At 42.7% G+C, this 23,481-nt stretch overlaps 1 protein-coding gene across 2 annotated transcripts in view; it reads right to left on the bottom strand.

Annotated features, from left to right (window-relative positions):
- Positions 1–1,532: 1,532 nt before the first annotated feature.
- KIF26B (kinesin family member 26B) overlaps positions 1,533–23,481 on the bottom strand; it is a 295,268-nt gene continuing 273,319 nt past the window's right edge. For both annotated transcript variants that reach the window (XM_040551406.1, XM_040551407.1), the window contains 3 exons: positions 10,905–11,107; positions 9,443–9,593; positions 1,533–7,614 (listed from right to left, as the gene is read on the bottom strand). In XM_040551406.1, the coding sequence (XP_040407340.1) occupies positions 7,466–7,614; positions 9,443–9,593; positions 10,905–11,107 (503 nt within the window). In that variant the 3' untranslated portion in view covers positions 1,533–7,465. The remainder of the gene's footprint in view (positions 7,615–9,442; positions 9,594–10,904; positions 11,108–23,481) is intronic.

Below are 23,481 nucleotides of genomic sequence, written 5' to 3'. Positions count from 1 at the left end.
CTGTCAGTCTTGCCCCAAACCAGAGGTATGTAGCATTGAGCTCTCTAAGGCTTCAGAACTGACCAACAGTGATCTGATTTTGTTTTCAGCTTGTATAGGTCCCCTCACCACCAGCTCTGCCTCAAACAAAGAGTAGGTCTTGCTCTAACCCATTTTTCTCTGGTTTTGTCACTTTAAGGCACCTCAGGCTTTTTAATACTGATGTGGCTGCATGATAACAGCAATGAAGATAAATTACCTCAAAAATAGGCAATAAGCCTTTTAGCTCTTTAGAGCAAATCAGAGCTATTCTGAACAGCCCACAGATGAAAGAAAGAGCCGTTTATCTTCATTTGCAGCTACTGTGGAGAGGCACCAGCATGTAAATTCATTGGCCCAGGGGCAACAGCTGAAGTTGTACTGGAGTCAGAGGGTCTGCTGCTGGGAGAGGAGAACCTCAGGCCTCTCTCTGCCACACACCATCTCACTGCGTGCCAGACATCACTTCTGCAGCCACCTCAAGATTTTTTTGTTCGGAAGCAATGGTCATAGGTGCTGGTATCCCCTGCCACTGTGACTGCTGGCTCTGACACGGGGCTGATACAGGAACATAAAAGGAAGGACTATTTAAATGCACACCAAAGTGTCAACCAAATATTTAGGCTTGTAGCATGCTAACATGTCCCTCCTAAAGCAGGCCATGTGACGGAATCATCTACCAGCATACCACATGTCTTACAGGAGATCTTAAATAGTTTCCTTTTTTGTCTTCACAAGAAATAGGATTTTTTTGTTTTCTTCCAATGGAAAGAGCACAGTGTTCTTACTGGGACTTACCCAGTGGTTAATGGGCATTTGAGATTTGCCCAGAGGGATAATTCGCGTCTTGCCCTGCAAGCGAGGCACTCTTGATTATCAATAGGGAACACCATAAATATGAGCAAAAGCCAAGCAGAAATTGCAGACACCTTAGCCGAAGCTCAGGGGCAGCTGAACCTGAGCTACATATAACGTGTCTGGAGGAAAGGCCATAAACTCTTTTTATTACTTTCATGTTGCATAAAATACCTGCACAGTGGGCAAGGGAAATCTGATGCAGTAGTGAGAGATGATAGATAAACACATTTTTATCATTTGTTTGGTCTCAATTTTGTTCCCTTGCTTACAGATGCCAACTGAGCAACCACTGCTAATATGAAGAGGCATGTATCCATAACCAGCTTATGTACAAACACAACCAGTTTGGGCCTGGTGACTGTGCTTGCTTTCTGTTTCTGGACAGCAGCAGGGGAGAGGTTAATGACACTGTGCTTGGTTGCAGTGTTTCTGCCGTTGCTATCAAACCCTGCAATTCCTTATTGTTTTCTGGTGAATTTGCTTCTCAGCAATACTTGCTTGGTAGAACCCCTTTGGGTATTTTAGTTTCAGGTTTGATCTTTCTCACTCTCATGAACAGCACATCTCATCTTGTGTTTGGTCACAAGCACCTTCTTCTCTGCCATTTCACAAACTTTCTCATCCAAAGTGAAATAGTCAGGAGGTGGAGGCAGATATATCGGTAAGATAAAAGTAAACATTTAATGCCACTATAGTTTGATTTTTTTTTTCCAGACATCATATTTTTGACAATGTTTCACACCTCAGATACCACAAAAGGGATATTTTTTAAGCCAGCAAACAATAAACTTTACAATTTTAATGGCAAAAGGCCCAATGCATTTGTTGACCAACTTGGAAATGGCTGTGACTTTCCACATTTTGAACTTGTCCTCATGCTGTTCTTTCTACTTCTTTTTTTTTTTTTCCCATAAAATTTAGTTGATAAAATATATATATATCTACTACTGATACATCCTCTTCTGGAATCACCCATTGGTGGGACCAGCATAAGATATGTATCCATCATTTTGTCTCCTCCTTAGCCCTATCATATACCATTGTTATAACGAGAAAGAACATAGCCACGGACAGAGTGAAATGGATTTAGCAAACATACACTTCAATGCATAGCACTTAGATAAGCATTTCCACCCATGATGTGTAAATAAATTATAAAATACAAGCAACTCTATAAAACAAGAACATCCTGAGTTTACAAATAAATTATATCCTTCATACATAGAATATGATGTGGATGTTAGTAACCAGCAGTTTCAGCTATGGGAAAGAAAGAAGTCAAACAGAAAAGTTAGTATCTATGCATACATAAAACATATATGTATGTGTGCTAGATGTAAATATTCACACACATACATATACAATAGAGAGGGTGAATACAATCCATATCTATAGTATATAGAGAATATGTAATACAGCTGAAACTGCCTCAAGCACCATTTTTAACCATTATTATAAAGTTTGCTCAATATTTAAGTAGGACCACTCAAAGTAAGAAGGTTTGGGTTGTAGATTTTTTCGTGTCTGAGAGAGTTTTGAAGATAGTTTGAAATATTACAGATGAATGTTACTTTTTCACTGCCAGCACCTCCATTCTTTGACAAATAATCACGCCCTTTGTGTTCAAAATGTTGCATAAGTGAGCCTCAGTCTGCTGCCAGTGAAGCTGGTGGCAAAATCCGTATTGACTTCAAAGGAGTCGAGATAAGGGTGCTACATTTTCAAGGGAAACTGATTTTTTTTTCCCCCTTTTTTTTTTTTTTTTTAAGTTTGCTTGAGAAGGAGAAAGAAGAAAAGATAAAGCCAATAATAAAATGGTTTATTATTTCCAAGAGCAGGTATGGAAGCTCAGATAACCTGTGATGAGCACACAATAAATGCAAGAGATAGAGATAATTAACTTTGGATTGACAAATCATTCACAGTTTTGTTTGCCATAGCTATTTGGAAACCTATTTCAAGTCTTGCAATAGCTAGCAACATCCAGCCTCGTGTCTCCAAAAACTGCTGGGTGTCAGCAACACAGAAGCCTATGGGGTAACAAAACAAGGACCATGATGACGGCGGGATTAAGCAAGACGTCACCCCTCTGTGGATTTGAGAAATAGCGCCTCTCTGTGTGGCCATCATTTACTCCCATCAGCACGCACTGATACAACTGCTCTGATCTCTGCATCCCTAATGCTGTGTGACCATCCCACCCATATGAACAGCCATCGGAGGTTCAATAAACCTCTCATTTATGGGAATAATTGCTTTGGATAGTCATCTGCAACACAAAAACTTCTGGTTACAATTTATAAATCTATGAGGACTTGACAGGAAGCTTTATCTCACATGGAGTTAATAGTCCAGGCTTTCAATTGACGTGACTAGGGTGTACACACCATGCATAAGCTCAAATTGTTGTATTTAGCAGCAATGATCGTGAGATATCTTGCCTTCAATTCATGACACCCTGAAATACAGAGTAGTTCATTTTTATTATTTTTACAGGCTTGAACATTTCAGTAACAGCCTCGACATGGGAACTGCAGCAACTTGGCCTACAGGATGCAGAACAGGGGGAATAAAGGACCTTTAAAGGAATCCTTTAGAAGTCTTTCAAGTCTTTTTCCTGTAGTGTGGCATAAGTCAGCTTCATCTTGGTGAGTGACAGGAGAAAGGTTTTATAGGCACTGCACGGACGAGGGAGGGAGTGGGGCTTTTGCCATTTGTGAACAGCTACGCAACCTCTCCAAAATAATGTATGTGGGGGGTATCGCCCTCAGGCTACGTATGTATGCATTTATGTATGCATTTGTCTGTATGTATATACTACCCTTCAGTTTTGATGATTGTTGGCTCAAAAAAAAAAAAACAAACAAAATCACAAACATTTGTAAAAGGCAATGTTTGTCAAAAAGTACACTTTCTTCAGCTGTCATAAAATTTGAATTCCACGGTGCGGATAATAGTGGCTATTTTAAGACAAACCATCCTATTGAGATAAATGAAAAAGAAAATATTTTTAAAGGACCACGTCTATTCTGATGTGTATTAATCCCAGCATTACTCCAGGCTTTCTGCCTCTATAATTCCCATTTTCAGAGAAAGAAAAAAAAAACTATACATTATCTGCAGTTTTCACTTTTAGCTTGCTTTGTGTCAGAGAAGCATGACGTTGCTCTTTACTAGTAAGTATTTTATGTAGCTGCAAGTTTCAGAAGTTGTGTGGTGTGACACTGGGAGTCTTCTAAGACTATGGATTGAAGCCTGTGGATGGTCAGTGATAACCCTGTGCATGGCTTTTAGGCAAAATCAGGGATGCATCAGGGTATCAAATAGGTGAGGAGCCCGTTCTTCAACTGCACAGCTCACCATAGTGGCAGGTGACTCTTCCTTTTCTTCACTACTGGGTTTACTCTGCTGTAACTCGTAACTCTTGATGCTGTTGTGCCTCACCACACAGAGTTACACACAGTTATACCAACACACGAGATGAGAACAGAGTCAGGATAGAGCTAAGAAAGGACAGCTTGGGTATCGGTTTGCTTGCCTGCCTTCTGCAAGATAGTACTTCTGATTACTCAGATCTGAATGAATTGACAAGAAATCATTCTGAAGCGGGTACAAGGCATGAATAGTGGGAGCGAAGCCACATGCAGCTGTGACAAATGCTCCATGAATTAGGGCTCTCTCACACACTATGAAACGAAGGGACCCAGAGTGCCCGAGCTGGCTGGTGCATGACCCAGGCTTTCTGCCCGCTGCCAGCGCTCACAGGGACCAGCGGGATGGCTGAATTCGGATCACAGCCAAACTCCCAAGTCCAAGGTTGCACCTGAATCTGGGGTCATAGAGCAAGTTCTGTCCCTCGTAGAAATAATATTCAAGCATGTCAAGATGAAAAGTTTTCAGAATTAGGCCCAAACCACCCCATCTGCCCTTGCCTGAAACTCTTGCCTCTAATGGAAACTAATGGCTGGTACTCTGTGCTCACTGCAGAACCTGACAATAAAGAACCGTGATCCTCTGTTGCACATGCAAACAAAGGTTTAACCTTCAGTCCTAATTGCGTTACCATTGCTGTTTCCTACTGAAGCTGTTCCAGGAAAATGAGATTGATTTCTGAATATGCAAACAATTAAGGATTCCATTCACATTGCTGGTATGTCTTTTGGGTAACGATGCCTTTTAAAAAATACAGGATAAAAGCACCATTACACTGGTTATTACATTGCTAAAATAATGGGATGTCCTGGATGACTTGCAGAAGTGTATGAGTCTTCTGTAAAATGCTGGCTACTATAGACTAAAAGCAATTTTAATAAGTTCACGATGCTTTTAATTATCTGTTTTGAAGATATTTGAAGTATAATAATATAAACTTTAAAGTAAAAAGCTATTTTAACAGAGACAATGTTCCACAGATGTCAAATCTCTGCAAATTTACATTCCCTTTTATGCATTAAGCCGCCACGACTCCCAGAAATACAGTGGCAAATTTTGAAATGCACTGACAGAAAGTAAAAAAAAAAAAAAGATTAAAAAGATTACTATTGATTTTAGTATATGAATACTCATACGTGATAGGAGTTATGTGGCGGGGGTTGGAACTAGATGATCTTTACGGTCCCTTCCAACCTGAGCCATTCTATGAGTGTTAATGATCATTATAATTAAGTCCTCATAAATAAAATATTTGTAAGGACTGTGATTTTGTTCATTCACAACATAATTTTCAGTGTGTCAAATGCATCCTTGGTGTAATCCATTTGGCTTCACGAATAAATTTTGGTCCATCCTGATAAAAAGGGCAAACATACATGTTTTTTTTTCAGGTAACCCTTAAATAAATCTATCAGTATTTTTGCAGAGTTTTTCCTCTGGGAGTTAGTGCTTGGCATATTGTAAAATGGCATTAATGTGCTGATGCAGGCAAAGGAGGAGCTGCATTTAAGAACAATATATTCATGAACTGATGCATACTGAGTATATGTTAAATGCTGCTCTTATTTTCTCATAAGCAACAGGAAGGTCATGCAAGTGTATGCTAGAGGAATTTTTGTGAATGGGCTTATTTTAATATTAAGAAGAAGAAACCCATACAACAAAATAATTCTTTATGCTCATTCATAATTAAAATGCAAATTTCACACAGTTCTTCGAGTAACATAAAGGATGTTCCTTCCCACATACCATTCATAGATAAAGATGCAAACAAGTAGAACATTCGGATATGCACTGAGGCCCAGACCCTCATCCTTTTGATGTCAATATAATTTTGTCATGGCTCCAATAAGGGAGGTGTTGATTGGGAAAATGCAACAACCAACATGGTCTAGTGGGAGATGTCCTTGCCCGTGGAAAGGGGGTTGGAATGGGGTGGAGATAGCACTTCTATAACATGCCTGAAGTGTTATATTCGCTCACTAATGACTCCTCTTTATTTCTGAACCAGCTGAGCTGAACAGAGCCTGCACTTCTCAGGTATGTCTGTGACTATGGACAGACCAGGCCAGGGACCCAAAGCTGCCAAAACATGTTTTGCGTTTGTGTATATCAAAAAGAGGCAAAGCTAAATGTTATCAGCAATAGTCTCAAGAAAAGAGGACAGAATAAATTGGACTGATATTTTGGACTGATAAGCACAGGAACAATCACCCTGAACAGTAATTTTCCGGTGAGTTTTTAGTCCCAGAAAAGAGGGTTAGGAGCTACGAGAGCTAGGCCTCCTCATCCATAGCTCTAGCTACTACAAAGCTAAAATACATGAAAAAGAAAACAAGTTATGGGGGTTGAAACAAATGGAAAACGTAACGTCACCTCTTCTCTCTCACATGTTGCAGAATCTATAGGTTGGGAAAATTACTGTATTCTCTAAGGTGGAACGTAGTATAAAAGAACACATAAGCAAACCTTGTTTACTGCTAGAAATATTTGCGTGTCATCTGGGAAAGCTGAATTTCTCTTTGAGTGGCCTTACTCTGGTAACAATAAAAGACAGTTAACATTTATTCATATGTCGTACTGATTAGGAAATATCTCTACAAACACAAGTTACTTAGAAACAGCAAGTCTGAAATAGGAGAAAACACCAAGAGAAAAACAAGCTGTAAATACATTTCGAAAGTGTGTTTGTTTTTTTTTTCCTTTTTCTTTTCTTGACTAGCACCATCTGTACACAAGAAAGTATGAACATAAATGTTTGGATAATAAAGTTTTGCAAGGCACTTAAACAGTCTTTCTGGATAGGTTTTCTTTTAATGAACCTCTCAGTGGAAGTCCTACAACCACCTTCCCTCCTCCCTCAGCTAACGCAGGGAAAGAAGTCTCTTCTGCCAGCAGTTCTTATTTACAGACATGTCCTTAAAGGTTCCTCAAAGTGCTCTTTTAGGCTAACAGAATCAACATCCTTACTCCATTTTTCATGCTTGTCCTGTTTTTTTTTTAAACTACTCTTCCGTATAGTAAAGCAAATCTCTCATACACACAGTTGAGACTTGACTCCAACCTTCATCCTCATTCTGTTGTCTTTGGGATGCTATTCGGAAGGGAAAAGGAGGATGGCAGAGATGCCCATTGAAATTCTGCTGAGGTTCGCTCTTTATCTGCGTCTAGAGGTGATGTCAAAACAGGTGATCATCATGAGATGGGCCTTGCAGAAGTTGACACGATTTTCCAAACGTTCAGTCACACATTCCAGGGCCTCCAGGTATTCCAGAGAATCCAGCTCAAATACCTGCTCCAAATCAACTGTAGGAAAGAAAATACACAGATAGAAAAAGCAGACAAAACCGATTACTCGTTACTGGGAGAGACAAATCTAATTCAAGCTTTCAAACCCTTTGGTACTGTATACAGCATTATCTTTAGCTTCCCATTACCATTAAAACTTGCCTTTTCTATTTAACGACTATTAAAATGGTTTTTCAGCTTGCTGATAGTGAAAAATACTGTTATGATTGCATTGAATGATTTCTTGAGCGATATGCTCTGCCATCTTCTGCAGGTGAGTTTTGCCACACTCCATCTTTCCCTCAGAAAAGCCAGCAGGACTATTCCTCCAGCAACCACATGGCTGACTGTGAGGAAACAAGCTGGCACAAAACACCTGTAGGCTTCAGGTTAACCTTTGCTCCCACAAGGAACTCACATGGTGAACATGATAGGGAAATTCATTAATTAAGTGTAAATTTGGCCAAGTTAAATCTGTTCATACTGATTTTGATTGTTTCCATTCAGGGCTTGCTTCAGCACCATACTTAAGCAAACACTTAATACCTAATGCTTAAGCAAAGTCATCTCTATTTGGAACATGTATATAAAACGTACAGACTCTCTCACGCATTCTGCTGACCTGAATCTGAGATTCCGAATCTGAGAGTAAAGTAAGTGCTCTGCCCTGGGAGAACAAGTCCTTTGCTGAATTCAGAACTTGGAGTCAGAAACCATCCTCCAACCTCCTTGCTCCTCACACCTCTCCCTGTTCTGTGTGATTCCCACTAGCCTGCTCGAGAGTGGTAAGGGAAGGTGTACGCATCAATCACTCCACCATAGGCTCCTGTATGCTGCCAGAGACAGCTGGCAGGTGCCCCCATGGAAGCTGAGTGGGAACTCTGCAGTGTTAGCCAGCACTTCCCATCTCATCTAAGCCCTGTCTGTGCTGTCCTTGAGGCTTGCTGCATTTATCACACTGGAATCAGAAGCAAAGGCATCACACAATAAGTGGATGGTGATGTATAACAAATTCTCTGCTCCCTTTAAATCTATTTCTTTTACCTCTCTTCCGTAATACTGTTCCCAAAACATATATCATGGTTGTTTTGCAAAAGTGCCAATCTAGTATTAACTTATGGCAGTTGTCAAGGGAAGAGTCAGCATGCTTTAAGAGAACGCAGCACCCTTTCACCACATGCAAATAACCTAACAAACTTGAAACTTTTTTTTTTTTCAGAGAAATCTGACATGAATTCATCTGCTTGCTAATACTAAAAATTGCTGTACATTTATAGCAGTACTCTATCTTTTTCCTTCGAGGTGTGGAAGTCCTTCTGCATTTGAATGTAAATGACCTTTAAGCTCACTAAATTTTACACATATATTGTAGTGAAGAATGGGCCAAATTCATCCTTCATGTAAGCCCACTAGTGCCAAGGGACAAGTTTGCTTCACGGTGTTATTCTGTGGTAGAAGAGCATATTTATAAAATTGCTCATATATCTGAGTGATATGAGGCCAAAAAAAATAATCTCATTTTCAGTAGATGTGGACTGAAAAGTGTGAACGTTTATCTACCAATGACAACATTCACCACTACAATGCTGTACCATTTTAACATTCAGCTCTCAGGCAAAAAGGATTGTTCAGTTCTACTGCAGACATTTAATAAGAATTATAGGGACTAGTTCTAGAAATACAGTCAATCTAAATCTTGCCTTTAGGTCATATGGCAGTTCATTCTAGTTTACAAACACAGTAGCTCACATCTCATTCTCAGCAAACCTTTCTGCTCCCCTTCCTCCCCACAGTGAAATAAACCAAACGACACGTATGAGTTCAGGCAATAAAACAATGTCCTTACATTCACTGAGCCATTTATTAGGATCCAGCATCAGGTACTGTTTGGTCACCTCCAGTTCTCTCATTAACCACTCGTATTTGGCCTTGACCTCAGCGATTCTCTGCTGGCGATGCTCCAGGATTTTCAGCTTGGCATTGAAACATATTACTTCCTGCCAACCAGGAAAAATGAGCAGGGAAGGAATAGGTGAAGAGATGAAGAAACACCCAGATCCATTCAGCCAAATGATCTTCCAATCAATAATACTAACAATGAGCCATTTACTCTGGAAGCATACGAATTACTACATGAGATCATCTATCATCTGTTTTATTTTTATTGTTTTTGTTAGATTTTGATGTTTTCCATCAGTGAGCTTTGAAGACTTTGCAATGATAGTTAATAATAAACCATAATAATTAATAACAGACAGCATCTTGAAATCAGATTAATTCTAGCAAAACGTTTCTGGATTTTGTCACCACAAGTTTAGCTAAGAAAAAACTAAGCTCTTGGGAGAAGGAAGCAATGCTTGGTATATTAAAATCCTAAGTATATCTCTGTGCTTGGTGCATGAGAAATGCAGTAGTCACATCATTAAATAAGAAAACTGGTAGCAATATCAAATTTAAAACATTCTTAAACAAAACAAATACGTTGCTGTGAAAAGTTCTAGCAATTCAGTCACAAATAATGAAGATGTATTTTCTGTAAAGATAAGGGGCACAGTATCAACACAGGCTGCAGTGCTGGCCGGAGGCAGCCTGTCTGACCTCACTGGACCTCTGCGTGGTGGCACCCATCAAGATGTACAGTAAGTGAACTCATGGTGAGGGTCGTGCTATCCTTACTGGGGTGGGAGCGGTCCCAGTACCAGAACTAGCCTCCTCCAAACCTGTGTGAGGGTGGAAACACCACCCCAAAAAGTGATGTTTTTCCTCATGTAAAACCATATCGGACAACAACATCATGAACAGCCTAACCAAATGATGGGAGTCTAGGAGGGAAAAATGCCTTAAAATAATAAAAGAGGCTACATACGTGGTTATTGTAAAACCACCAACTTCAGATACTCTTCCCAATCATACCTCTCAAGAGCTGACCTTTACAATTCTCTGGCCTACTTTTAAGTTTTGATGGGTGAGGTTGGTAACAGAAACTTTGTTAGTGGGAAGAAATAAGCTATTCTGGAAACAATATCATCAAAGTACTTGAGGCACCACTGCTGCGTGGAAAGACAGATGTGACGAGATGCTGGAACACAGAAGCCACCAAGACTACTACCAAGGGGCAAAAATACAAGGGACCAATGTCTATTAGCTGCTACTGAAGAAGGTGTATCTTGAGTTACAACTGCTCTTAAATGAGATACGGTTTTTGCTGCCAATTGAATTAACCATATATGATATTACACACTGCTGACCGCATGATCTGAATTCCTCCCTCCAGGAGGAGGCAGACAGATTACAGGGATTGCACTCACCTTGCTGTCCCCTCCTCGTCGCCGCTGGAGTCTCTCCACATCATCTATTTCATAGACTTTGATCTCAAAGGGCTCCCCCAGCCCTCTCTGTCCACTTCGCAGGGGCCCATCCACCCAGCGGACCCCGGGGCTGTTGGCAGGCTTCCTTGCAGGGGAAGTGGTGTCAAGTGATAGAGCTGGAATAAGCCTCCGTCTCTGCGAGCCTGCAAATGCAGAAATTGCCATGCTGCGTTAGCACGGTTAGATTTGATCCGCAGAGGTCATATGCACCCTAAAGCCTCCAGAGCTCGTGCCTGCTTCCCTTTGCTCAGGTCTCGGTGCGTGCAGGTATGCCAGTGAAGGACCAGAGCAGTGGGCTGCAACTGGGCTAGCTTTGCTTTCCTCTCGCTCCACTGGCACTGGCTCCTACAGGCTAAGAACAAGCATTTATTAGCCAGCCTCTCCTTGGACCATCTCAAGGGGAGGTGTGGTCTTGTTTTTTTGTTTAATCATAGCACAAAAAAGCACTTTGATGCCCTAGTGCCCAACTGTGCTGGGGCTGAGTGACGGTATGCCACCACCTAGTCCTTTGTAACAGCCCTGTACAGCGGCTACAGCAGTAAAGCACTAGTGAGGACAAAATGTCTGCACTAAGTACGTCCAAGCTCAGTGGATGCCACAGAGCTACATTAGTCTTGTCTCTGTTCAGTACAACATTTTTCTAAAATGTTTGTCACTTATACTCTTACTCCAGCACTGCTGAAAGGCGAGACAGCAGCAAGAACGATGGACTGGCAGCAGGGTTCGTCACTGTGCCTGCGTCAGGAGCAGCGCTCACGCACACCCGCTCTGCTTTATAATACCAGCACAGCGGATCAGAGCGCTGCAATAGCTGAAAATTTACCATGGCTGATAAAGCCTATGCCATATGGAAAGCACCTGCCATGTGAGTTGCCAAGTCAGGGCCTCAGGTAAAGTAAGGGAGAAAAAGTACGTCACTGGCCTGATGGCAGCAGTAGGGAATTTGAGCATATGGTTTGTTGGGAGAAAGAACAGACACACGCAAAAAAAAGAAAAACAACTGGTTACATTTCCCTGCTCAGTTTAGTACAATCAGAGCGATGGCTGGGTTACAGAAAAAATAAGAGTTTTGTGGCCGACAACTCCTGCCTGTTCTCCCCTAGGAGACAGCAGGAATAGGAGGGATGGGAGAAACCAAAAACAAAAGCCAGAGCCAGAAAGTTTGAATGAAACTATTAACTGACTGTCTTGGCTGCAGGAACAAAACTGATGCCAGCAGGGAAGGGATGCAGAATGATCATACAGATTTTATTTTAAAAACAAGATAAAATCATTTACAGGAATCTCTAGCACTACATTCATTGAAACTTGCTTGCAAATAGCTTCAACATGTCTGCCAACTTTGCGCTTCAATGAAAGCTAAAAAAATAAAATAAAAATCCATTGATGACTTGGTTTTTGGATTTATAAATAACATAGTATTGGCCAGTTTCATTCATGGCAGTCTATTTTTCTGCTTTCTTTGCTGACTTTGCAAACTATCACATCTTGTCCCATTGATTTCAGAGTGCAGCAGTCTTTGCTAGAAACCAGAACACAGTAACCTGCAATTAACCTGTAAATGCTAGATTTAACATAGAGGAGAAGGGTTGGTCTATCTTGCTGTCCACCTGCAAAAACCTGGTGTATGGAGCTTTTATTCCAATGCATCAGAGACAACTCTATGTAAGAAAAGGAGAGCAGAGCCAAGTCAGACAGGGAGCTCTACAAGGCCCCTTTGCACCCAATGGCCTCAGACCTGCCCTGCCCATCCCACGACACCCATTGTGCTCATACTTCTAGTCAAGCTGCAGCCCAGCAAATGAGCCCATGCCAGAACAAATGAAGCCTTTAAATACCAGCAAGCACAGTTTTTTTCTAGACCTTTTGCAACAGCCACTGAAAGTCAATGCCAGCATAGCTAACAATGGCAACCATGACAGACACGGTTTGAGAAGACACCAGCAAGCTGCAGCACTAAGGGTGACTCTCATCCGTGGTGCTAGAGAGAGGCAACCAAACGGGGACAGCAGCTGCGTACATGAGGGTAGGTGAGACAGGGTGGCAGACCCTTACCGTTTGTTACATGCAGAGGGAGATCCTGCAAAGGGCTCGTCCCCTCCTGGAAAATGAGCCCTCTGCTTGGCTGGATGTGAAGGGCTCTGAGTGTACCCCAAGGGTCACTTGAGACCAAAAGGTTTTAGGCATTAACTACTTCTGAAAACAGTTTTTAGGGGTTTGGCCATGGTCTCTCACAGGAGTAGTCTTCCAAATTTCATCTGCCAGCAATTCCCCCAGAGGGGTGATGAATCTGATTCACCTTGCCACAAGAACACCATCAGGCTTTCACTTGGAGCAAAAGTAAAACAGATGTCACTGTGGTATGAATTACAGGGATGCTGGTAAATGATTTTGCTTTTAGTTCCCTTTCGTATCTATTTGGCTCAATGAGAAACAGAAGCCTGGAGCCTAGAAGGAGGGCTCCAACATGAGGCTCTGGCTAATAGCTCGTATTCTTTGGTGAAGAGGCAGAGGAGTGGCAAGAGACACGCTAACATACACTCATCATGTTTTCCTAGTGAGAGCTCACGTCTGGATAGCCCATGGGTTATCACAACACAGCAAGGCTAACGGCTCTCAGTGCACCCAGGCAACGCAAAGGGGCAGAGCCACCTGAGGTGGGCACAGCATCGCCTGCTGGGGACCTGGGGAAGCCACCACATCCCATGAGGGACACAGGGGACACCACACAGGTCTCACTGCCCTGCTGTGGCTGTCTGTCTGCGTGTGAGGCTGAGACGAGGCAGAAGGAGGGAAGTCTGTTTGTCTGAGCCTTGAACACTGCCTCAGGATGATTTATCTGAGGTTTAGAGTGCTTTGGGAGAAAGGAAATCTGCACATTTGTAGGGAGGCAAAACTGAATCTACTTTATTCTAAATATGCACTGATTAATAGGCTGCTTATTAGGCCAGGTACAGAAAACGAGGGTGTCTTTGACAGGAGACTCCTGGCACTGACCTCTCCATTTTGTCTCTGCTTTTTCTGGTTTCGCATTAACTGGGATCAGGCAGAAGATACAGCCTAAGCAGAGTGTGTCACAAAGCAGCTGACAGCTCGCTCATCCATATCAACACACAGAGACAACAATTAAACTGCTCAGATGCACGCAGTTTTCCGTTTACACAGAAAATACGTATCTGAAGTCACATATTTATTGCTAGCATGTGATGGGAGTTAGGAAATCCTACGTTTTGGCAGGGTAATAAATAAAATGCTCCGTAGGAACGGCAGCACACCACTCTCCCCCTTTACCTGCAGGAAGGCAGGGTATGTTTTTCACTTAGCTTGAAGTTAGAACTTAGGAACAAGCCCAGAACTCAGAACAAACCCTCCTGAGCCTAGCTTGAGCATGAATAACCACACTACGAAATAGCCCTGAAAACCCACAGATTACAAGATCCGTTTTAGGAACAGATCAGTTGCTCTACAGGGAGCTATTGGTTAAGGTTTGGCAGGTTCAGCCCTGCCAATGATGAACCAGGTTAAAATTAAGCTAAAAGGAGCAACATAGCAGTGAAGTTGTGCAGTGTGAAAGCAGATCTGACTGAAGCTACTGCAGCAGATATAAGTCCAGAGAAGCCTTCATCTTTAAGGTATTAGAAACAGACCAAGCTAGCTAGGTAGGTAAGGGTAACTTCAAGGATAAGACTCGCTGACCTCTGCGAAACTACCCAACTCCATACGGATATGTGCTCATAAAAGCATGTGTTGACTGGGGCAGAAACCCTAGAGGTCTGGTTTTGCTTAAATACTGTATAGTTTGCAGCGTTCCCTTTCTATTGCTTTCCAAGCACACATTCCAGCCTGAGCATCTTTTCTGTGGAAAAGGTAAAAGCACCAAGTACAAATGCAAAATCTGCATGAAAAGAAGCACGATGCGTATCTCTTCAAAGGAGGATGCAGCTGAATGGGATGTTAAACAACTGCTGTCCTAGAAATTTCAAGATGTTTCAAGCAGAAGTTGGAACTGTAATTTGATATATCATAATTCCAGAAGTTTATAGTGTGTGCTTAAAGGCAGGATGTAGAGCCAAAGCTATTCCCTACTGCACTAAATACTGTGGGAGGTAAAACTGCCTTTGTGTGCAGAACCTGTTGTTCAGCATTTTGTTTTTTTTTCTCACTATACAGTCCATTCAAACTGAAGGGGATTACAAAAAACTAATCCTGGCTAAGTAGAGCAGTACCTCTAAGCTCACCGCATTCTTTCTGTGGCTTCATTTCCAAGAAATACTGTCCAGTAGTGATAGCATCAACCTCCAACGTAGCATCAAACTGTCTGCTTACTGGCAAAGATTACTTGTCCTGTTCCCCTGCTGCTCTTCACTGTCTGACAAGGGGGCTCCTGCTTTGTTTGAGTTGAAGATGCAATGCTGACTTCTCTCTTCCCCATTTCCTACAGGATCTGCCCTGCTGGGCAATTATCCGTGACTGAACCAATTCCTCACCATTTCTTTGACCTCCCTCCTCCTAGTTTATTTTACAGTGCCCTTTCCTCAGTGCAGAGCACAGCCATTCACTCCTCCTTGGATTTTCACGCAGTATGTGCAGTGTTAAGTTCCCCTCCCGATTCCTCAAGACGTTGCCAATGCTTTCCAGTGGAAAGCCCCTCTGATGGTGGGGAGAATTCATCAGAAGTATTTAGGGTGCCCAACTTGAGGTCGGTGCTCCAAACACCAAAAAATCCAGGCATTTATTGCCAGAAAATCTATACAACATTCACTCATCCTGGCAACTCAGATGGCATAGGAAGGACCATGCCACACCTGAAAACTGGAGTAGGAAACTGATGAGATTTGTCATTCAGAAGAAAAATCTTCTATGCCCACCTCACTGTAAAATAATGCAGACCATATTCTGTGGTGGCTTCTATGCATTGTGAATCAGTAAGAAGTACAAGGACACCTAAGGCTAGAAATAACTGCTTGCAGTACACAGGAATAAAGCAACCCTTGTTTATAATTTTCCATCCATACCTATACAAGACATGTTGCTTCTATACTGGTATGAGGAATATGCTGAGGTACAGCCTACACCTAATTTTTTTCTATCCCTCCCATTCATTTCTTAACCATGCTTCCTGAGTTACTGTCTCACTTTATAAGGAACCTTTCAGGGCAGTTTAGAGCTGGTGAATGAGCACTGCTGAAACCAGACGAGGAAGCAGCCCTCCTGCAGCGTGGCAGGCTGACAAGGAATCTGGGAGACGCTCCAGGGAAGATGCTCCAGCACATCACAGGGGCCGCGTTTTCAACACCCACGATCCCTAGCAAAAACCAACTGGAGTCTCTTCTAAATCTTCATCTCCCTTTGGTCCAGATTGTGGTTTAACGTGGATTTGTCGGCATTGGGGTGTTATTTAAGGAGCCGGTTACTGTTACTGCAGTACCGCACTAAATAGCTGCACTTGTGGCTTGGCCAGCAAAGGCAGACATGGAGGAGGAAGGGGCTCTGCAGCCAGAGCGTTAGCTCCCGATGGGACAGTGGTAGAGGCATTCCTGTGAGCTAATTCTGTGGCAGCGCAAGGAGCAGGTTTTATTTATACCCAGCCTAATGTTGCACGACTCAGTCATGCATGTTACATGGAGCCTTCACTGTGCACAATAGCCTGCTGCCACTTCCTCTATTAAATCATTCCTATGTTCATGTGGCTGAAAGCTCAGTGCTGGCATGCAGTAGTCAAGCGTGTAAAAAATGATTACTCTGATCCCTTTCAACACAGATTTGCTGCATGAAATGGCCTGGCTTTGACCTGGGAAAATCAATGCTGTTGTTTTAATGAACAAAAAAAAATTGGAACTGAAGCCCACACTGCCCCTCCTTCTGCTCCCCCCCCCCCCCCCAGGGCTGTCCAGCCAGCAGTCACACTCACAAAGGGGTCACCTGCACACAGACAGTGTCTTGGTGTATAATGCTAAACATCCTTTGTCATGCTAAAGGAATAATGCAGGATATCAATTAGCTACCATCAGTTGTAAGCAAGTTAAAGTAGAAATGCTGGAGATGCCCTACAGCTTTGTGATACAAAGGACAATTTTCAGCTCCCCACAGTGCCTTAGGCAGTCTAAACATGAACTAAATTCCTTTTCACTTGGATTCAATGAGAAAAGCTCAGACTCTTTTTGTTGGTGTTTTGTTTCAGCATTATCATTTTGGCCACGTTTCAAAACGTGTTGCTTTGTAATATTGGTTGGAGATGGACTTTCATAATTTACAGCCCACAGATTCAGCCTCTGGCTTTTTCTGCTGCTTTTGTAGGCTGGGCTAAGTGCTTTCAGAGGGGCAACGTGTGTGAATATGGAGTTTTCAGGGCTTTCCAGGAACCCTGAAATCTCCATTTTTAAAACCATCCCAGCTGTGAAATCTGGAGTACAGAGGTAAGAGCAAAACAGGTACTCTAACTGCAGATAATTATTCTCATGTCTTAATAGTCTATCTTTTTATGCAAGTGTTTAAAATCATGTAGCAATTTGCTCTACTTTGGTGGTGAAACTTAGTACTGAGAAAGAGCCGTAAGGAGTCATGAAACTTTACTGCAAAAGCAATAAAATGCTGCAGCAAGAAACTTTAATTATCTATAGGCAGACAGGTTCCCTGTGCAAAGATGACTCAAGTGTGCACGCACACCCATATACACACACAGGCAAATCCTATCCTGGATTGGTAGGAGCAGGGTCCTGCAAATGCTGGGAAAGACAACTGCAGCCCTAGGCATAGGTTTAAATCAGGAAGCCAGCATTTGGAAACCTTGGCTTTTCCTCAGTCTTGTTCAGACTTGGCCTTACTACCAATAGCATCCCTTATTTTTTTGTTTTCCAAAGCTCTGTGATAGCCCATGTTCAGGAAGGCTGAAAGATCTTACAGTGGCCTTCCAGTACTTGAAAGAGGCCTACAGGAAAGCTGTCAGGGACTCTAGCGATAGGACAAGGAGTAATGGCTTTAAAGTAGAAGAGGGTAGGTTTACATTAGATATAAAGAATAAATTCTTCACTCAGAGGGTGGTGAGGCCCTGGAACAGGTTGCCCAGAGAAGCTGTGGAGTCCCTATCTCTGGAAATGTTCGAGGCCAGGCTGGATGGGGCTTTGGGCAACCTGATCTGGTGGGAGGTGTCCCTGCCCATGGCAGGGGGGTAGAACCAAGTGGTCTGTGAGGCTCCTTCCAACCCAAACCATTCTGCAATTCCTCCTGTGTCCCTGCTCTCCACCAGTGCATTGTGCTGGTTGCCACAGGCCGGCTGCTCTCCCCAGCCCAGCGGGGCCACAGTGTGCAGCGCCATGCATTTCACCCTGCCAGCACCAGTAAAGCTCCAGGTTCAGAGGGAAGCAGAAGTCAGAGAAGACACTCTGTGGCAGAGGAGCCTCCCAGCTTGGCAGATCACTGCAGGCAATGATGCACGACAGCCCGTAGGCCTAATTGTATGTCATGTGGGCTGGGGGCTCCCTCAGGCACCCAAGCCCATTCCCAAAAGGAACAGGAAAGCAAACAGCCTCAGGAACATCTCTGCAATTTCCATGGGAAGCCCCCTCTTGTAACAAATTGTCTTAGAGCCCTTCTCATTTTGCTGTCCCAGGGCAAGTCTCCTCACAGACCTGGCAGTCCTGTATCATCTGTAGGAGAGAGGTAAAAGGCAGGCACAAGGCATTCATGCACATCACATGGGAATGCAAATAGGGCCTGCCTTTGCTGGGTAAACCTTATTAGATCCTGGGCTCTTGCTTTGCTGCTAGCTCGGAGCTGAGGGGATCATGCACCTGAAAACAAGCAGTAAAGCTGGACGACTGAAATCACCCAGTCCTGTTTTGCACTGAGAGTTGTTTTAGAGTAAAGGCCACGTACACCCAAACTGAACTGGGGAAAAGATGCTAACAAGGCAGAAGAGCAACAAGCAGCCACATAACACTTCTGATCTAAGGACCCCGCTCTGCTACTTCTTCCACAAGGCCATGATCTAGTTTTGTGAGCTGGTAAGCAGGGAACACGAACAGTGCAGGAGCTGCCCAAGGTGACAGAGGGAACCAGCAGCACCCCTGAGAACACAACACAGATGGTGCAAGTCCTAATCTGCCACCCTGCCTGCCTCCCTCTCGTCCCTGTTGTGTTCCCAGGATACAAATATGGCCTGATTAAAATGGAGGTAAGCCTGAATGCATTTCCTGATGACACAAAGGAGTCTGTACTATAAAAGCACCCTTGTCATTGCCTTTCTGTGGACCAGCACTGGGCCAGTGCACTTGAAACTTCTGAGGTATTAAAAAATAATATATAATTGGTGCTGGAGATGACTATGCCCTAACACTTCAGTGCCCTGCTTGAAACAGTATTGCCTCCCTGAGAGAGAGGAGGATGGAGTGAGAGCCAGGAAAATGGTTGAGATGCCAATTGTTTCCTGCAGGGAAAAGGCTAACGGAGTGAGCGAAGAAAATCGGAGCAAACACAGCTGCACAGATGCTTGTGGGTGGGTGGAGAGGGAGGGAGGGGCTGCCACAAAAAGAAAATAGCAGATAAAACCCTCCTCTCCACCGCTCAGTTAAGGGCACGGGAGGATGTGTGGCCAAGTCAGTTGGGGGTCAAGGTCAGAAGTCAACGGTGCCTGCAATTTAATCCTGGATCTGGCTCTCACTTAGCTGTAAGCATTGGGTAAGTCAGTAAAGCTCTCTGCACCTGTAAAATGGGGTCTGGAGTAATACTTGCACCACAAGGTGGATTAAGGGGCAGCTACACAAAGCTTTGAAATGTACAGCTGTCTATCAGGGCCAAATAGCTGTTTCTGCGATAAGCAGTCACTTTGGGGTAATGTATGCTGATGTGAAGTTATAGGACCAATGTTAATTGCTGGAAAGATGGAAGTGTTTATTAAACTGATAGGTTACTACAGGGAGGAGGCTTACATGGTTCATGATGTAAACATGCGATTTTTCAATAGGTATCAGAATGTAACGTGCAAATTATTTATTTATTTTGTTCATACAGTATTGGGCTGTCTGTGAACTGTACACGTACCTGTGTAGAGCCTAAAATTTAACCTAAGGCTAAAACTGAAGGATATCAACTAGCTTTATCTGTCCAAAGCTGTCAATGTAGGTCTGATGCTTCATGTATGACAACCAGTGCAGAAGCACCTACACATACAAATAATGCACTTAAGAACACTGAAAGACGAGATCTTAATCTCAAGAAAAAAATGATGTCTTTTCAATGTGTCAGAACTTCAAAAGTAATTGTGAGATCTGACAGCGTTGCTGGTGATTCTCCTAAAGACTCTTTATAGCTCCTCTTAAAGGGGCCTTGGGCTGATTCATGTTGATCGTGTCTGACAGCTAGCATTTCTGCTAATAATAATCATAAATAAAGTGGACAAGGTTGCCTGACCCGAAATGAGCATATCTACAGTGCCATATCCATTACAGCACAGTGGATCTGTGACCGCAAATCAGGAAAGGTCCAATGCTCTTGACACTATATATTAAAATAATATCCGTCTTCTAAGAGCTCAGAACCTTTGTATGCTATCTTTTTCATTAAAAAGTGTTCCTTAAGAGAGATCATTCAGGTGAGAACAGACCTACAGACAGGAAATATTACAGAGGATGAAAGACTGCAGACCTCTGCATATTTTTTTGTTTATTATGCAATAAAAATATGTTTGTGAACAACTATATTCTCCCTTATATCTCAGGTCCTCCTTCATGTTCTCCTGCATTGAAGTCATAATCCTGGTTTTATGCCATCATAAATCTGCTGACATGTGAAAAATTATACTATTATCAAACACATCAAAACAGAATTATTACTTCCCTGCTGCAGGACCAAATGCAAACAGGAGCTGGATTATAAGAAAGTGAAACCTTATTAATTTCTGGATGATGCTTTGCTGCTAAAGATATAGAAGGCAGGAAAGATTTTTTTTTTAATTGCTTTAAAATATTGGTTGCAGTTGCATACAAACACAAATACAACTTATTCTAAACAATACAGGAATTACTTGCAGATATAGGGAATCATTCTCAAAAGTAAAGTATCAAAAATAACACTAATTTGCATGATCTCTCCATGTCAGGTGACAGACTGAGTTAAGAGAGAAGCTTTGCAAAGTACTTTGAGGGATGTCAACATGCCACGCCATGCTAAGCCTACCCGGCAGGTGTCTTGCAGGGATGTTGGCCGTGCCCCGAACACCCTTCACTCCAGACATTCCAGTCTAGCAATGGTAGGCACCCACACCATTGCTGACTAGGGAGACAGGAACAAAACTAAAAAGAAATTAGACTAAAGACATGAATTTGTCATCCAGAGAGAGAGCTGTATTTGGAGAAAAAGGTCATATTTCACTCAGCAGTAAAGAAAGAGTGGCAAAGCTGACTCTCTGTGTTCCCTGGTAAGGAAAGCTTCCTGCTCGTCCCATCACTCACCGTCTTTGCATATCTGTACCGTATGACAAACCACCATTACAGCTCTGACAGGTAGGATCAAAGTTGGCTAGATTCGAGAGATACGGATGGACTCTGGTGTCTACTAAGGTTGAATCTGCACTGCAGTTTTCTCTCCACTCCCTCACCTGCACAGCTGCCTGTTTTCACAGAAATTGTTAAAGTTCTGCATCTATTCCTGGGTCAAATGTTGTTGACATTGTCCAGCTGTGTCAGAAGTAACTTGAAGGTATTACAGGCTGTCACAAGAGAGGAGAATTGTCTAAGCTTTATTTCTAAGCTAAACAAAGGAATGGTGACCTTTACAGAGCCACTTGTCTACTGCAGATGGACATCTCTCAAGGATGGTTACTGCATGCCTGTCATTATATCATTGCCAAGGCAATTAGAAATCAAGAGGCTAAGCTTTTGCTACAGAATTAAAAAAAAAAAAAAAGGCAAATGTCCTGTGGAAAAACTCCATATCATATGGGAAACTTCTCTATAACATACAATCTAGTTAGCATTACAATCTCAGAAATCACAGACTCACAGAATGGTTTGGGTTGTCAGGCACCTTAAAGATTACCTGGTTCCACCCCCCTGCCATGGGCAGGGACACCTCCCACCAGACCAGGTTGCCCAAAGCCCCATCCAGCCTGGCCTCGAGCATTTCCACGGATGGGGCATCCACAGCTTCTCTGGGCAACCTGTTCCAGGGCCTCACCACCCTCTGAGTGAAGAATTTCTTCCTTATGTCTAATCTAAACCCACCTTCTTTTAGTTTAAAGCCATTATGCCTTGTCCTATCACTATACTCCCTGAAAGAGTCCCTCCCCAGCTTTCCTGTATGCCCTCAATGCAATCTGTGTAGTCAGCTTTGGATTCCTTTTCCACAACATACAAAATCATCCTTCTTTTTCTTGCACATTACCATTAAAAAGTACATATTTGAAAGGAGCCATTAGAGGACCAGCTCCTCAGAAAGAGGAAAATCAATTCATTGCCACATACGCTGAAAGGATAGAAGAGAGTCTTTCTCACAGGATGCACAGTTAGCATCAGAAAGATTATTTCATCACTTGGCCCTTGCTTGCACAATGAACAGCTATCGCTTTCAGATGTATTTTCTGAACAGGTAAAATCAGCCATGCACTTATGGATATGGTTTTAATAGTGGTATCTATTGTGTTCACATCTGTGCTGCACATGTTCTTCCTGCTACTGCACTCAAAAGCACAAGGAAAGAGATGGTAATGCATCACTCAGTTCATTCACTCTAAATGAATCCCAGAGGCAAGTAACCCAGCAAGTGGAAAGGCTGGTGAATTAGGAACTATATGAGAGTAACACGTTTTGCACAGCCAGAACTACTGCAGGGTAGGTAGCCACTGATATTTCAAATACTTGTACATACCCGTTCCAATGTCAACATGCATATTTAGAAAAAGAAACTAGGCATGACTCACACTTCAGACTGGGAAAGCAGCACCCAGGAAAAAGGTGAGGTGTCCAGCTGATGGATGTTCCTCATCCCCTCCCTGCAAACCTCTGAAACTCTAATGTTCTGGTGAGAAGATGTACCAGCTGCAATGGCACAGACTCCTGGCATGGCCCAGGAGGCTCTTGCTATCTGATTAAAAAGCGCTGATGCAGCATGAAAGCTACTGGGGATTACGGCTGAACAAAGGCGAAGTCTTTCTGATCCGCTCTGTGATGACTAAAAAGCTGTCAGATTTGCAAGTACTTCAGTGAAGTAATTCCCATATTTATAATGTTATTAATAAAATTTATTATTTATTAATTAAAAAATACTTGGAAGTGAAGGGCTCACAACTAAAAAGTTAAAAAACAAAAGACTCAGAGGCAGGATATGATCTTGCAAGGGGCATGGGCACAGCTTTGTTCTGCCTTCTAATATGGGTGGGAAGAAGGAACTCAGTTTCAGCTGCAGGGCATCTTGAACCCTTTGGGCATCCAGAGGACACAAAGAGCTAAAGTGAGCTCACAACAGATACTGCTCTTGAGCAAGACTCTGGTCTTGTGCAGCTGAAACACACGCATACCAAGAG

The sequence above is a fragment of the Cygnus olor genome, chromosome 3 (genome assembly GCF_009769625.2).
Source record: "Cygnus olor isolate bCygOlo1 chromosome 3, bCygOlo1.pri.v2, whole genome shotgun sequence".
NCBI lineage: Eukaryota > Metazoa > Chordata > Aves > Anseriformes > Anatidae > Cygnus > Cygnus olor.
Note: the sequence above shows the minus strand (reverse complement) of the source record. Positions and strands in the feature narration are given on the sequence as shown.